Below are 16339 nucleotides of genomic sequence, written 5' to 3'. Positions count from 1 at the left end.
ATCTGTTCTGTCTGATCTAAGAGGCAGATTTTGGCCTAAAAAATGGTTTTCAAGACATTTACATGGTTTGGGGTTTTTTTGCTATATTGAATATTCCACATTTATTAACCACAATTTGATTCAAGCAGAGCAGCAAGGGCTTCACTGATACAGTCTGGAGAGGCTGCGTTAGCGAAAGGAAAAGAGAAGCCCAGCATCAAAATATTCTGCATAAATCTCATTATTGTGGGAGAGCTTCCATCTTTTCAGCCCCACGCTATAAAAATCTCTGTTAGCACACTGTGTTCTCTCCACTTTGTTCCTCTTTAGTTACAGGCACCGCAACCATTTTCCCATCTAAAACTTGCAATCAGCATTCCTCCTCAAACCCTCCTGTTCTTCACTGATTTCAGAAATAAATCAGTCAGTACTGCAAAGTATTCTCACCTCACTGCATGAGGGCTACCTTGGGTAAGAAGGGGGCTGGCAGATTACATTCATGTCAAAGCACAAGGCTGGGTAACTAAAAATAAGTAAAATGAAAATTCATATCTGAAAATTTTGCAGGACTATTGTTTTCTACTTATATAAACTCATTGAAATTAATTAAGGCAGATTACTGTAAGGCTGGAGCGTAACTGTGGTGAAATGGCCCCTAAGATTGTTTTTAATGCTAATCCCAAACTGCATTGTTAAACCGATTCACAGTGCACAGGGTCTGTTTGTTATAATTTATCACAATAACGCTAAAAAATTTGGCATGAACATATTCTTCCATTCATGCCAAGAAATGCTATGCACCCCTTAGATCCCAGAGAAGGCACCAGCAAGAGCAGATAGTCACCCTTTTTGTCAGCAGTCTCTGGTCTGGAAGCATTTTTTCATATGATTTTACCAACTTTAAAATTAATGACGCAACGCTGCAGCCCTTCCTTCCATAAGTTTTATTTCTTTGACTAGATCTGCAGAAAGTCTGACAAAGCAAAGCTGCAATACTAGGCTCCTTAATTCTTATTTGCTTAGATAATGCAATCACATATTGCAGAGTGCACAGAGACTTACAACAAACTCAGGAATCTTATTTTCTGTCAAAAATCCACTTCCACATGGCTACGTGGATGCTGCTGGCAAACTGAAACAGCTGAGGCCGTTCAGCACCAGAGTTTCTTGCGCTTCTTTAGCCAGTGACAGAAGTAATGGTTGGGTTAGACCACCACTGTTCATAGATACGTAGGGGTGGGCGGGGGTCTGCAGGGTCTCTAGCCCAACCTCCTGCCTAGAGCGGGCACAGTGGAAGCAGTCTGCCCAGAGCCTCACCCTGACAGTTCTGAGCATCTCCAGGAATGGAGATGCCATGCCCTCTCTGGGCAACCTGTTCCATGGTTTGGCCACCTCCACTGTAGATATTTCCCTTTCGCAAAGCCAGAATTTGCCATGTTCCTACTTGTATCTGCTGCCTCCGATACCCCATCCCATTGTACACTATTTGGTACCCCATAGAAACCCAGAAGTTTCGCTGAGCTCTACTGAAGGACGCAGTGGTGTGGGATCATTTAGTGTATGGGCATCATGCAACAGATTGCCTTCTCACCTCCCGCGGCACTACAGAAATGAGGAAGAAACTACTTTAAGAACCTCAAGCAGTGAGGAAAGCCCCCAAAACTGATGCCTGCAGTCACAGGACTGGCAGGGCATGGTTCTGGTGAAGGGTCTGGCACAGTGAGGCTGTGGGGTACCATCGCTGCTGCCCAGGCCAGTACCTGTCCTGTACATGGGACAGCACTGCTGCTCCGAGCAGTCAACCAGAAGCCACTTCTTGTCTACAAACCAAGACATATACTGCGGTGGCAAGAGGGGAAAGCAATCTTCAGAGCAGACGTGATTCACACTCACCCTGCATGGTTGTTCTTCACCTCAGGCTGTGCTGGACTGTGTCGGGGTCACAGACACTACAATCAAACACCTAACCAAGCCTTGCAGGGATTAAACCGAGCCAGAGCTGAGGAATCGCCTATGCCAGACGAACGCTGCCATATGAAAGCAACACCAGCATATAATTGAAATAATTTATTTACCACTAGAGCACCACAAAAACAGACATACAATGTGTTAAAATACAGAGTAATCGATCACCAAAGTACAACACAGCTGTCCTTTTAAGTTCCTTTTTTTTTTTTCTCCTTTAAACCATGCCAACCATAGAATTGTATCAATGCTAGACACATAAAAAATGCTGTCCTACCCCACCCAGCTAAGTGCTAAGATTCCCCCTCAGCCCCCGTCAACCCCTTGGGTCTGATCTTTCAAGGTGCTGAACATTTCCCACCAGTTCTCAGGGACTTTGCTCAGACAGTGGCAATTACTGCCTCATGACAAGGCCTCTAGCTCAAAGTCCTTGAGCTGTTGCAGACCCACCTGAACATCATTCAAGGGGGATTTACATCAGACCTGAGCGGTGCTTAGGACCCCACTCTGTAGAGGGGAATTTCACCCATGAGTTCTGCACATTGTAGGATCAAGCCCAACATCCTTGGTAATTAAAAGGGAAATACATGCCTAATAAACAAAAAAACAACAACAAAAAAAAACCAAAACAAAAAAACTTGTAGGAGCTTTATAATAGAGCATTTCAAATACTATCAGTGCATTTTGAGGAAAAAAAAAAAGTAAAAAAAAAAGGTAAAAAAAAAAATATTCAGTCTTTGGGTAAAGACTTACAGAAATAAGGTTTTATACTTAAATTTAGAGAAAAACTCCAAACCCAAACCAAAATTTTCAGCTGCGTCCATCACATAGTCAGTATAGTTGGACAACTATGCTGTCTCCTATTCCACTTTTTCAAAGCTTCAAAACTGGTTTTGAGGTGCACTCCCACAGCAGAGAATTGCAAAAACATCTTTTAATTTTTGTAAAATGTGTTCATCCTTGCCTCCTTTCCTGTCCAACAAAAATACCGTTCTCATACTGAACCTGATAAAACTAATTTTGCTGCAGTATACAGCAAAATCCAGAGTATTTACTACCCTGAGGAGTTTCACTGAGTTCAGTGCATCTTCTCACTGGAGTAAGTCTGGCTCAAGCAAGTGTTAGCAGGACAGATTTTTCACTTGTTCATCTCAACTCACTAAATAAATCAGAAGTCTAACATACCTCCTCCTCTGCGCTGAGTCAGCGGGTGGGATTAGATCATCTGTGGGGCTACGTTTCCATCTAGGCAATAAGTACAGGCTCTACCGAAGTCCCGAGGAGCTGCGTGTGCCAGCCGCTGCAGTACTTCAGTTTTGCATCAGTGTTCTGCCGAAGCCAAAGAAATTGCACTTCTTAATGACAACATCAAGCTCAGGAGCGTCCTCCCGACAGCGCTTGGGTCAGTGACAGAAAATGTCCTTCTCATCCAAAGTAGTATGTTTCTAACAGTTTTCCAGCTTTGCTGTGCAAAACCATTCATCATGTGAAATAAACTGAATGCACCTTCTTCATGGTTTTTTTGCTGATTTAGGTTGGGGCTTTTTTAAAATGGAGTATTATGATGTGGATTTTTTTTTTTTTTACTCCCTCTACAATATTGAAACATGTGTAACACCAACAAAATCCTAGGAACTCCGTGTTCTTTTTTTTTTTTTTTTCCTTTTCTAAAAGAAGCTTTAAGGTGAACTCAATCAGAAAAAAAATTGGCAAACTCGCAAAAATCAAGGGTCTGATCCTGCAAATCCTTACACACACATCAATAGCATTAAGGGGCCTGCCGCGCCGCTGCAGAAGATGAAGGCAAACCTCTGTTACCTGCAGTAGGATCAGGATCGGTCCCACAGACTAACTGGGGGCCAAGTCCCCACTGCATGCGAGGCCAACGCACAGCCTCTGACTGCAAACCGATCCTGCTCGCCCCCCATTCGGGGCACTGCTGCGGCAGACGCTTCCTACCAGCCTTCTGCACAGTGGTGAATGTCATTCTCTGCAAGGGTTTGCCTCGCCTCAGCCAGGCTGGGACATCTCTTCTTGCAAGACCTTGCTCCCTGCCCATCTGTTTGAATGTCTATAGCCGAAAGGAAATAAAAAGATCTAGGAATCTGAACCGCATCACGGCTCAAGCATTACAAACGGGGACAACCGAGGAAGGAGGGGAGGAGCGGAGGGGAGAGATCGCTTTAATCCATCTTTTTTATAAAACAGAAAAACAAATGGTCAGGTAGCTTATGTCATAATGTTGAACAATATACAAAGCACATGTATAGCAATTATTATAAAACATGTATTTGTAGTGCAAGTCAAAATATAGGGACTCTACTCATACTGGCCAGCTAGAGGGAAACACATGATTCTGAGTGATCAAAAAGAGCCCCAAATTCAAATTCAAACTCAGGAGAGCTGACAGTATTACAGAGTACAAAAATATGGTGAAAATTTACACATTACATATAAAGTACTTAATTTTTTAATAGTTTACAAATAGAGATCTACAGATATGTTTCCAATTAAGCTGGCTTTTACTACCCACCTATTGTAATACTCTAGGTATGGTTACATATACCAAAAGAACAAAAAAATCCCATAGCATAGCTATACAGCAACATATTAAGGTCTGAAGATTAGACCAGTACATGTTAAATATTTCACTGGTTTACTAAACTGACATTTTAAATCATTTACAGTAAAAAAAAAAAAAAAATCTTATAGACTTGTCTTTGAGACTGAAACAGAGTGTCCTTTATTAGTAAATTATTCAGTATTTAAAACAAGGGTTTGAGACCTTACAAGAAGCCTCTCTAGGCAGCTGGCATGAAAAATAAGGTATTTTAAAGGCAGAATTTCTCAATAACATAGTAACTGATTTCTATTTTAATTGAACTAAACTAACCATTACTTTTCTGATTCTTTTGAGCTTGTGTTCCTTTAGGCTTTACAGGTATTTCTGGCAGCTTATTTGGTCTCAACTTTGTCCACATTGGTTGGTTTTCTTTTTTCCAATGGCGATACGGAAATGTTCATTTGATAGTTTTTACACACAAATAAATAATGCACTGTTAACTCTACAACTAAGAGGAGCGGGTAGGATGCCTATTGCGTAACAATACAGAGAGATCAAGTAAGGCACGGGACAGATACAGCAACTCCACTTCATGGGATTTTCCTGTTTTTTTCCTTTCACATAGTAACACTAACAAATTTCTTCCAGTGTTTATTTTTTAAAAGGTTTCTTTTTTCTTTAACTTTGCTTCTTGTCTATCTCACACTATGTGTAGGTGAAATGTAGGATAAAGGCCTTCAATGTTTTGCTTCAGATGCCAGTTTAAAAAAAAAAAAACAAAACAAACTTTCAAACAGTTCAGACTAGTACCGCTTTTTTTTTTCTTCTTTTTTTTTTCTTTTAACACTGATGAACCTGGGTTTTCATTTATCTTTCTTTCCTTTTCGCTCTCTCTTTCTTTTTTTCCTTGGTAATTTTTTTTAATATACACACACCACGCTTTTCAGGGGTATCCTTTAGCTGCACTTGCAAGACTTTACGATCATGTTGGACAGCTGTTCAATTTTGGGTGTTTTGCCAATGTAGTAGAGGATTGTGAGGGGCTCCAAATCCTGGGACACGCAGCATGGAGAGGCAGAAGCTTCTGGATTTATGGTGTTATACAAGCTGAGTACCTAGAAAGAGAAAGGGGAAAACCGACAGATTAAGACAGCTACCTCTGCCTTCCTGCCACTGCAGAGCAAACTCCTTTCTGCATCGCTTCCTCCCACAGCGCCTGAGAGAAAGCCCACTGAAAGCAGCATGAAGATTCCTGCATTTTAGTGTTCTTTATGCTTCTCCAGTTCAATCTGGTGACATCATCTGCCTGCATTTCCTAAGGTTTTAGCCATACAGTCTTAAACCTCAAAACAGGTACATGCCTGGAGCCTGCCTTGAAAGTGTAGCCCTTTGAATCAACACACACACACACCCACACACACACACACACACCCCGTACTGATATGGAAAGAAGAAACTGGAAGGTTTTTATCTGTGTCTTCAGATTGCCATTCGCTGTTACACGATTTTGCCCTTACAAGAGTGCCAAAGGCAGAAGAGAGCCCTTCAGAGCATAAGCACTCCTCTGCTTTTCCTCTCTGGCTACATTTTACTAAGTCCATTAATGCCACCCTGCAAGCACCAGGACTCAAGCTGCAGTTACTCCTGTTGAGAATCAGCTGTGGTGAAGTTAGCAGCGCTGGTGCTTTATGTCACTTTGGATTACTATGCATGGTTCTCTGCAAGGGAAATATGTAGGGTTACCCACTGATGGTGCACAGGTATTTCTGAGGATGCCATTAATGTGTTAGCCAAACACCAAGTGACCTTTTCCTAGAACTTCAACACATTTACAGCTTAGAGAGACAGAAGATCTGTTCAGGACAGCAACACTAACTACTTTATTAAGCAACTTCTGACTCCTTGGGCAACTATCCAAACCACATATTTGTGACCATGACAGTTATTCTTCCTCTTTCCTTTAAAAACAAGTGCTGCTCCAAAATGTGTACACTACTACTCCACACCAGCACGGAAACTTACTTACCTTATTTATACCTCTGCCTGTTGACATTGCTAATAGTACAATGCCACAGCCAGTGACAGCCACAAAGGACACCTATACGTGGGTCTGTAAGTTCAGGAAGTGCATACTATCATGGCTTTACAGACCAAAGGGAAGCCAAGCTGCCCCTTGGACATGAAGAGTTCTCCCTGCTGGCTGACATTGATCTGGTATTTTAAGGGAGGTTTCAAAAAAGGGAGTCGTCATTCTTAGTATGGACCTGAGGGTGAAATTCTTATTTTATGACAACTGCGATGCAAACGCCTGCCTCTTGCATTTACTGTCTAGACACCTTTATTGACAGTTGAGAGAAATAAGCACCTCACAGCAGAATAGTGCTCATCCTGAGGCAGTTGGCTAAAATACCACATCTAATCACTGAAATAAAAAGTCCCATCTCAAACGACTATCAATTCTTCAGCGTCCCAGACACAAGGTTCCTCCTTCGCATATAAATTTTCAAAGTACAAGAATTAGTACATCTTTTGAAGTAAAAGAAGCGCATCTATCAGTACATTTTCATGAAATTCACCACAGCAGCATATCAGTAACAATGAAAAATGAAAAATGGCAGGTGATAATCAGGTGGTACAACTCAGCCGTTTCATTACTCTGATAGTGCCTCCCTCAGTCCCCTTGCTGACCCAACGCATCGCGCCATCTTCTACTCATGCTCTGTAATGAAAGGTACCTTCCCATGGAGCTTTGCAAAGCTACACCAAGTTCATGCAAAGAGCATTCAATCCACCTGAATGTCATATCAATGAACACATTAGAAAAACCAACAGCTCTGGGCCAATGCATTCCTACTGCTTCAACACTACTAGCTTGAGGCCACAAGCAACTCCCGCTATAAGGCCACATTTCATCATCCTTAGTTACTGAGATAACAAATACAAGCTCTGGGAGTTAGTGCCGATGTCAGTCCTAGAAACGTATTTCACCCTGCAGTTATAAAATAAGAGCTGAAAATTAGCAAAATCATTACTTACTCTGCTGTGCTGAGTATCTGAACTCCATAAATATGGGCAGGCTCCTGCACAGAAATTAGCATGATATCCTTTAGGTTCATGAATCCATTTCCAGCCAAGATCCCTCTTGAAGTCAATATAAAGTGGACGCAAACAGCAATTATCCTGCACGTTCCTGGGAAATAAAATACAGACAAACACATCGGTCATAAGAAAGGCAACACAGGGAATAAAAATAATCCGGTTGCTTGCTCTCTGAATGATGCTTTACAGGCAGGCAAATCCAAGTCCCAAAAATTTACAAAAAAAATTACATTGACAGTAGTTTATACTGCACCTGAACTCAGATGCTTAAACATGGCAAGACTTGCTTATACAGAAAAAGCTAACGGTTTCCCTGAAGGACTAGTATTTTTCTCCAGGTCCTACTGAGTGCCCTCTCTGAATAGGTGAGCACAGTGGAAGTGATAATTTGGCTGTAATTATGGGGCTGATGGGTCTGGGAATCATCCCAGATGGAACTCGGCTTCTGCTTTCTAAGGCCACAATCTTCCTCATCTGCCACCGTCTCTGTGGGACTGGAGACTGCTGGGCAGGTACTCTTTGCACACAGACCCTGTAGGTCTACAAATGAGGGTCCATGCTCTGTACAAATGCCAACTGTTAAGAAACAGGATAAGCAACTGCATTACACCTCACAGGCTGGTACTACTGCGTAAGTATACTGAATACGGATGCATAGTTACCTAAAACAATAGGCAGCATCTAGAGCACGCTTCTTCCGCCGACTGGGCTGTTGCGACTCAAGTCTGTAGGAGGGTAATAACATTAGCAGAAGATGTGGGGTCTTCCCACTGTATTTTTTCCTATTGGACTTTAAAGCTTTCACATCACCACTGGAATATGTGTAGTCATCAATACCTTTAAAAAATACATTTTGGTGATAAACATTGTGTTGCTTTTTCTTCACAAATTAAATAAACCATGTTTTTAAAAAAAATTCTCTCAGAAACTGGGCAATGATGGTGTCAGCTGAGCATGTTTACTGGGGAAGTGGGGGCAAATTTCAACCCAAGATCCCTACGAAATTCACAGTTCTCACGTTACATATTGTATTAGCCCTCCCACATTCACAGCCATTTAATGGCATTTCAGCACATTTACCAGAACTGTAGAAATAAGTAACAGAACAAGATTTCTTCAGTCACTGCATCTGCCTTGCTTAGTTTCAAATGCCCCAAGCAGTGATGCTTTTGTCATTTCACTTAGGGTAGCATTCCCATCTTGTAACAGCTACGTACCTTTTAAAACCTTGTAACACCATTAAAGCTATCCTGGATACTTCACCTGCATTTCCCACTGCTTACCTCTATGCCATTAGTTTTCTCTATCACATTTACCTCTTGCTAATGCTTGTAAATTCTGTCTCCCGTTGCCAGTTTATTTAGATCTGCTGTTTTTTTCCCAGAAAGTCACTTATTCTACCCCTTCTTTTGTATAGGCACGGCAAGGACATTGATCAAAATATTTCTTCTTGAAGTGGCAGTCCATGACCTCACACTTTGTATTTTCCCTTGAAACACTACCTGCCTTGCTAACTTCTTATCATGGCAATAGCAGAAGCAAGAGACTCAAGGTATTAGCCTTTCCTAGGAGTCCAAACAGCTCATGTTATGCCTGTTGTTAATACCTTTTTGAAAATTAACCTCCTGAACCAGGTAATATTATCTAAAGAGGAAAAGGTAACACTTTTCTTTTTGCAACATTTGCAATTACAGCAACCAAATATCATACTAATGATTTTTTAAATACACACAATGGCTTTATTCATATGTACAGCACATGTATTTACTCAGAGAAAAAATTCCAACACAGTGAAACAATGGTTAGAAAAACTTAATACTTGACAAGGAATATAGCCAAATCCTTGGAAAGCAAATGAAGCAAACCATGATATACTTTAATAAATGAGAAAAGAATTTGGGTTGGTTCTAATACAGCCATAGTTTTATATGTACTGATAGATGATAACTATAGCACAGTCAATTAAATAGCATTTCCCTTTTTGAAATTGAAATTATAATGGCTTAGAAACACAAGGGAGCTTATGTGACCTTCACATATTTACTCTATGTTACCTTGTCTGCTGTCCATAAGAAGCACCTACATCCATAACTACACATTGTTGTTTGTTTCTTAATGCTCACTCAATGCAATTTTTAAGTTTTTACCAAGCTGTCAGCATTAAAAATACCTTGTGTAACTAATATACAAATACATTACAAAAAAATTCTATGTGCCAGTCTAGATATATAGAGATAATCAGTGTTAACTAATGCAGTTCTGTTGATTTCACCTAAGAATCAGACCTCCACTGCTGGAAGTAGAAGCACACAGACAGATACACCATTGCTGTTTCTTCAACCCGCAACGTATTGGCAGTAGAACACTGTAGGACATTTATACAAGTCTGGCACCTGTTGTGCAGTTCTTCACAAAGCAACCAATGCCATTGCTCAGAGTAATTTAAAATATTACTAATATGACCAGAAAAAAGGGGCGGGGTGGTGGAGGGTAGCTGGAGATATTTAGTGTGCCTGCAGAGCTGGAAGTACACCTGCAGGTACTTACAAAGACTGGAACCCTCTACACTCTGTGAGGACAAAGGAAGGTGCTTCTGTAAGCAAAGAAGCTGTTGCCCTACCTATACTTTGGAAATTTGCCACAATAAGTATTGTTTGACACTCATAAAACATGCCATGCTCACACATGTACCTATTGCAAGCTGTTTACATGCGTGCCAAACACCATCCTAATTCTACCTTCCGGCAGTAGCCTTCTCTACTAAGCCTGAACCATTAACAGTGCTAGGATGGACAGCAGTCAAAGGGTTTATTTTGAAAATATTCAGCAAGTTTTCTCATGACTATCCAACAGTGGATGGTCTACTGTGCACAGTCTTCCCTACGTCCAAAACGGTGTATCTATCTAGTGAGCATGCAGACACTTCAGGACATCAAAGCTGCATGCATGGAATGAGATGGCTTATTCATGCCATCTGGTTTTAGAATAGTTCAGCTGATACAGTTTTACCCTTGTGCCTTCAACACCATTTCCTATCAGCTGAGAATTAAGATTCTCAAATGAGCACGTTTTCAGTCAGCTGAATGCCATTTAGAGAGGCAGTAATGGCTCTTTATTTCCCTTCTCAATCAGTAAGTACCACAACATTTTAAAAGATTTTTTTTCATTTCATTACCTGCAAATCTTGCTTCAAGCTCCTCACTTTTATTTGGGATTATGTAATTATTGGATGGCACGAAGGTGCAGCATGGACAATGTAAGCTTATCTTAAATCCAAGGTTCCTATCTGCAAAACATAAAAGCAAGTGGAGTTGGTTTTTACATATTGAATGACCCTGAAATACTGCTGAGTTAATGGAGGAGTAGTTGGGGCAGGAGTGAAGGCAAAGAGCACTTGTTGTCACCTCTGTGATGGAGCCACTCATGTACAGCCTCAGTGACATCAAAAGACAACCATTCTCCTTCAGCTCGTGTTTTAACTACTTTGCTGTCGATGTAGCGCTGTCCTGGTGATGATAATTCTTTAGATTTTAGAACCTGCAATAAATGACAAATACGATTGCCTACAGGTTAACATTTACCTGTTTTTTTATTAAAATGGGCCACCAACATTATAAATAGCACAAGAAACTATTACAGCTCAAATCTCTATGTAGCAGATGTACATTCAGGCACATTTTCAGAAAGAATTTTCTTAGGGTGTGTGGGGAGAGGAAGGTGATATAGAAACACCCTAATGAAAACAGCTTACACTTCCAAGCAAAACAAGCCATCACATACTCCTTCCTAAGAGAAATCACACAGAAAAACTGCCCTGAAAACTTGTCCTGCAACACAAGTGGTCAAGAGATCATAGTAACTGGAACATCAAAGGAGGTTACTTTACCTTCTTCAGTAATACACCGGTTAGAGCATAGTAACGGATGCTAAAGTAAAGCCTGTACAATGTAGTCTGTACACTGAAGATATTATATTGCCCCCCACAAACTAATCTGTATGGTATTGCCTTATCCGTGCTTCCAGCCCTCCCTCTGACTTCAGGTACTAGTCATACATTAAACAGAAAAAAAGTTATTGTCCATACAGGTAACCTGGGGGCGTGCAGAGGCAGCCTGGTGTGAATGGTGGCCACACATGGATTTGTGCAACAGGTAATGCTGCTTCCATCCAAACTCTGATGCCAGCTGTATTTGGATTTGTGTCAAAAGTTTCAGCAAAGCTTGCCACTGAGCGTGCAATAAAAAAATACCTGTACAAAAGAAATGCAGCCCCTCCCTTTGAAGACAGAGCACTGCATGCCTAGAATTTCAGGAGCCCACAGTCTTCCTCCTATCTAAACAATTCAGCCAGTGCCTTCCCACATACATACAGAGCCTGCTATTAATTACCTTAACTCTAGCAGGATGAAATCAACTGGACTTTTGGCTACTAACAAGTTTCTGGTTTCCTGGTTATTACCCTGTTGATAGTTTTGTGATGCAGGAAGCTGGAATGCCATGCAACATTAAGTCAACTCCAAGCAAGATACCACACGATAACATCACTTCGTAAATTCTGGCAAGCCAGCTGCGCAACCTCATATATTGTTTTGGGTTCTTCCTCTTTTTAACCACCCAAGTCCACCTCCAAATGAAAAACTGACAATGTCTCATTGTTTCCTCCTATTTTCTCAGCCCACACCAACCTGACATCTAGCAAACGCTGCTGGAATAAAATAATGGTGAAACTGCATAATACATGTAAAGAAAAATATTTCAAAAGAGGTGTGAAATTATGTCATCATGATAAAATTAGGCTTTCTATAATTAAACAGAAAAGCAGGCTTGAAAAGGCCAGAATCTGCACTACGTGTAGAATTTCCCTCTTTATTTCAAGGGAGTGCTGGACCTCTCAAAGGCCAGCAGTGCAGTTCCCACAGTAACATTTGCCTTATGAGAAGAACAGCACCATGACAAGCTCTTTGCCTTCTTTCTGATCAACACATTTAGCAACAAGACACGAGATGTTGGTTCAAGTCCAGAAAATTGCTAAGTGCCCCTAGTAGGCGATGCCGAGTTCTCCAGTAGAAGCTGAGGTCACTGAAACATTGAACATTGGGACTCCTTTTTATGAGGCAACCTTCAAAGTGTTTGAACAACTGTTTACAGAGAGTCTGGCAGCAGCAAGGGGACTACCATTGCTCTGAAGTGCCAGAGGGATGAGAGAATCAGTAATCAATGCTGGGAAAGTCCCAGAGAAGTACAAATATAACTTTGCCTTCCCTTTGGTCTTTATCAGGTCAACTCAAGTGTTTCTGAGGATGTAATGCAGCTGTCATTCTGCAAAGATGTGCTGGGGCGGGGGTGTGTGTGTGTGAGGCAAATGGGACAGAAGAACTTGGCTCATTTCTCTTCCTTTCTGCACAGTCATATCTTTCCAAAGACTCCAGAAACTGCATACCTCAGTTTTGGCAGAGATGTAAGGATCTAAAAGTAAGTAATGTGCCAAAAGCAATCTCCTGATGTTAACTATAATTGGTCTTAGATACGTTCTGAAGACTCAGCTGTGCCTTGGTATCCAAAATAAGATGTCTTTATCCCAATCCCATTGCTACCAAAAGACAAAGCCGAGGGCTGGCAGTGTGCATCCGGCACAAAATGCATTCGTAAAAGTACAAGAAACCATCACTGCACATATCCGATGGTACAGAGAACAACCATCCTCAACAATGAACTGAAGGACAAGAAAAGTGTTTGCAGGTTTCAAAATCACAGGACACTGTGGGACAGGATGGGCACTGTGGATTAAGAGAGCTAGACATTATCCATACTACGCTATCTATGATACCTGAAAGCAAGGCTTCTCTCCATGTTGTTTATGCTGCATGTCCAGTAAGAAAATTATAAAGAATGAACCAAAAAGCCACAAACTAAATATGGCATAATTTCCACAATTGACATTATGGGCTAAACAGGCACTAGACGTTCTTAAACAAAGGGCTGTTAAGTGTGATGAGTGCCATACTTAGTAAAATTAGCACACCTGGCTTCAGTCTCCCTCTCCTGGCCTGACTGTAAGTATCTTTATAGCATTAAGGTGATGTATGATCTTAACAACCTGATTGCTTGTAGGTAAGAATTATCTTCCAGACTCAACATTTCCATTTTTTTCTTCTTTTTCTTTCACATTGTTGCAAGTGAGCAAAGTTAATGGATGATAAAATCCTAGGCTGGATCCTCAGACTCTTTTCTCCCACAATATAACCTGATGAAGGACTCTTTGCTTCCTTTCCCACACTGCATTTTATGCTTCCATCTGCACCGAAGCATTGCACTCTACATGAAATGGCCTATTTGTAGGCATCTATTAGAATTTTTCACACCTACAAAATGTTCTTCATATAAGCCTTCTAGGAATTATTACAGAGAATAAGCAATTTATGTTTTCTCTGCCATTTTACCTCTTTGGTTTGCCTCTTTGTACTCTGCACTACATTTCTGGTCTTGCCTTCCCTATCAGCAACACACATTTTTCTTCCAATACACCCTCCAGCCTATATTCCCATTGAAAAACTTCCCTTCTGCTATTTCCCATACCTTCTTCCTACTAGATCAACCAGTTTAGTTGCAAAAAAGTTCCATGCCTTGCAGCTTTTGTGCTTGAAAGCTTGTCTACGTCTTCCAACTATACTGATCCGTCTTAGAAGAGATATTACCTTTACCTATAAACATTGCTTTGCCTTGCCTATAACCACAGCCTTACCTTTATGCTTACCCATCGCAACCACATCAAACACTGTTCCCAGAAATGTTGCTGCACAACTTGTATCTGCAGGAGCTAAATGAAGGTCTAACAAGTAGGCCTGTGTGCAAAAGTTTGCAGTGCACTGAAAATATTAATAGAAGACAAGGCGGGGTGGGGTGGGGGGTGGCGGGAAACCCAAAACAAACACAGGAGAGAAGGAAGACTGAGTTAAACTTCCCCTTTAATCTTTTCTCATTTCCTTCTGGCATCATGTCCAAACACTCCCTCTTTAAGAGGCAGAAAGAGTTTGGTATGTCTGTGGGTCATGATGTGGATGGGTAGGGATTTTGGGGTGGGGGCAGTACTGTGTACCACCACCTGCATGTATAGATGACAGGTTCAATCACTTGCATAAAGAGGAGACAGAGTTTCCACACACACAACCTCACCTGCCTCACTTACAAGCAACAAATTTAAACACCCGCGTGCACAAGTAGCTGATGATGCACGGCTTCACGGGTGCAGGTGCAAGGGTGCACACCTTCTCACACACACACACACAAGCGAAAAAAAATCAACAAACTCAAAATTCAGGTTGTGCAAATCTTCTGCAGCTTCTGAACATGGGGATGTTCTTCCAGGTATATCTGTTTCTTTGGCCTCACTTTCAACAGAGTGATAAAGCAATACTGCCTTTTCTAATAAAGAATTATGCAGGGAACATATGCATATGATCACATTATGTGGGGATGAGCTGAATAGGTAGAAGTGTTACCAAAAGGTTATCCAGCATACTTCTAGCCTAGTATGCAGAGTAATTTTCATTCAGTAGCAATGCTTTAAATTAAGAACAATTTGGTTTGTTCTACCTTATTTTTGTATGAGATTCTTCCCTTTCACAGGAAATCAAATAGCCAAAATTCTTGTTAATTTCTTCTTGATAAAGTATCTTGCACACTTAAGCCCTGCCTTCTAGTTATCTTTTTCTAAGGCCTCTGCTAACCTTTCCCCTCTCATCAATTTTTTTCCTATTCTGATCCTTCTCAAAAACACCTGGGGAAAAATTATTTTAGAAATACACGACTGACCTCTAGATATTACATACATGCAGCTACTGTCAGCAGATCAAGGCAAAACAAATGTGAACATACGAATAATGCAGTTAAATCGCAGGAAAGGGCTCATGAAGCAGCCAGATGCAAACAAAGCATTGCTCGTGCTTGTACAGCTACACATGTTTAGGAAGCCCAGTTGGGGATCTCAGTGATGACAGCACTCACATGCCACCCTCATCAGGCCTGCCAGATTTCTGGTATTTTATAAATGCTGTTGAAATCTACTCTTCATTGGTTCCGCAAAGGCATTCTGCTCAGTCTTCACAGGCAGACCCTCTGCGCGGCTGCTAGGGATGTGTCTGCGCTCCTCCTCATCCCTTAGAGGAAGCTGGATCATGATGCTATCTTGGAAGCATAACCCAAATCACCATGACCAGGGTGTTCAGTGGTGGAAAGCTTTAGTTTTGTCACAAACTGCTTTTAGAAGAATGACAAGTGAGTTTCCATAAAATACTGATCTCTATAAATTACTTCTGCCACCTGCTATGCTTACTTTTCACACCAGCTGGAGAGAATTATCTGATACATTTTTTTTTTAAATTTAAGTATCAAGTAGCTGAAATCTTAATTAAAATACTGGAGGATGATACTGTTTATTTATGGGCACACACTAATACCCTCAAGTAACCATCACACAGTTCTGAGTATAAAAATAAGGGCAAGGATTGCCTTAGTCTGTATTTATAAACTGTAAAGTACACTGAGAACACTGTTACCATTCATCATAACAAACAAAGCAGAATGTTTGCAAAATCATCAGAAATATGGCTTCTTTTAAAAATGGGGCATATCAGAGGCTGATGTAAGCAGAGCAGCAGCATTTGGTGTCAGTGTAATTATACTGATTATAAAACAAAACCAAAAATACTCCAAAACACAAGACTCTGTTAATAGA

At 41.0% G+C, this 16339-nt stretch overlaps 1 protein-coding gene across 1 annotated transcript in view; it reads right to left on the bottom strand.

Annotated features, from left to right (window-relative positions):
- Window positions 1-2031: 2031 nt before the first annotated feature.
- TGFB2 (transforming growth factor beta 2) overlaps window positions 2032-16339 on the bottom strand; it is a 65586-nt gene continuing 51278 nt past the window's right edge. Inside the window, exons 3-7 of the mRNA XM_005241855.4 lie at window positions 11011-11143; window positions 10782-10892; window positions 8269-8443; window positions 7544-7697; window positions 2032-5622 (exon numbers count right to left, since the gene is read on the bottom strand). Of these exons, the coding sequence (XP_005241912.1) occupies window positions 5464-5622; window positions 7544-7697; window positions 8269-8443; window positions 10782-10892; window positions 11011-11143 (732 nt within the window). The 3' untranslated portion in view covers window positions 2032-5463. The remainder of the gene's footprint in view (window positions 5623-7543; window positions 7698-8268; window positions 8444-10781; window positions 10893-11010; window positions 11144-16339) is intronic.

Source organism: Falco peregrinus, chromosome 11 (genome assembly GCF_023634155.1).
Source record: "Falco peregrinus isolate bFalPer1 chromosome 11, bFalPer1.pri, whole genome shotgun sequence".
In the NCBI taxonomy this organism is placed as follows: Eukaryota; Metazoa; Chordata; class Aves; order Falconiformes; family Falconidae; genus Falco; species Falco peregrinus.
The sequence above is the reverse complement of the archived record's forward strand: the minus strand, read 5'-3'. Positions and strand labels throughout refer to the sequence as shown.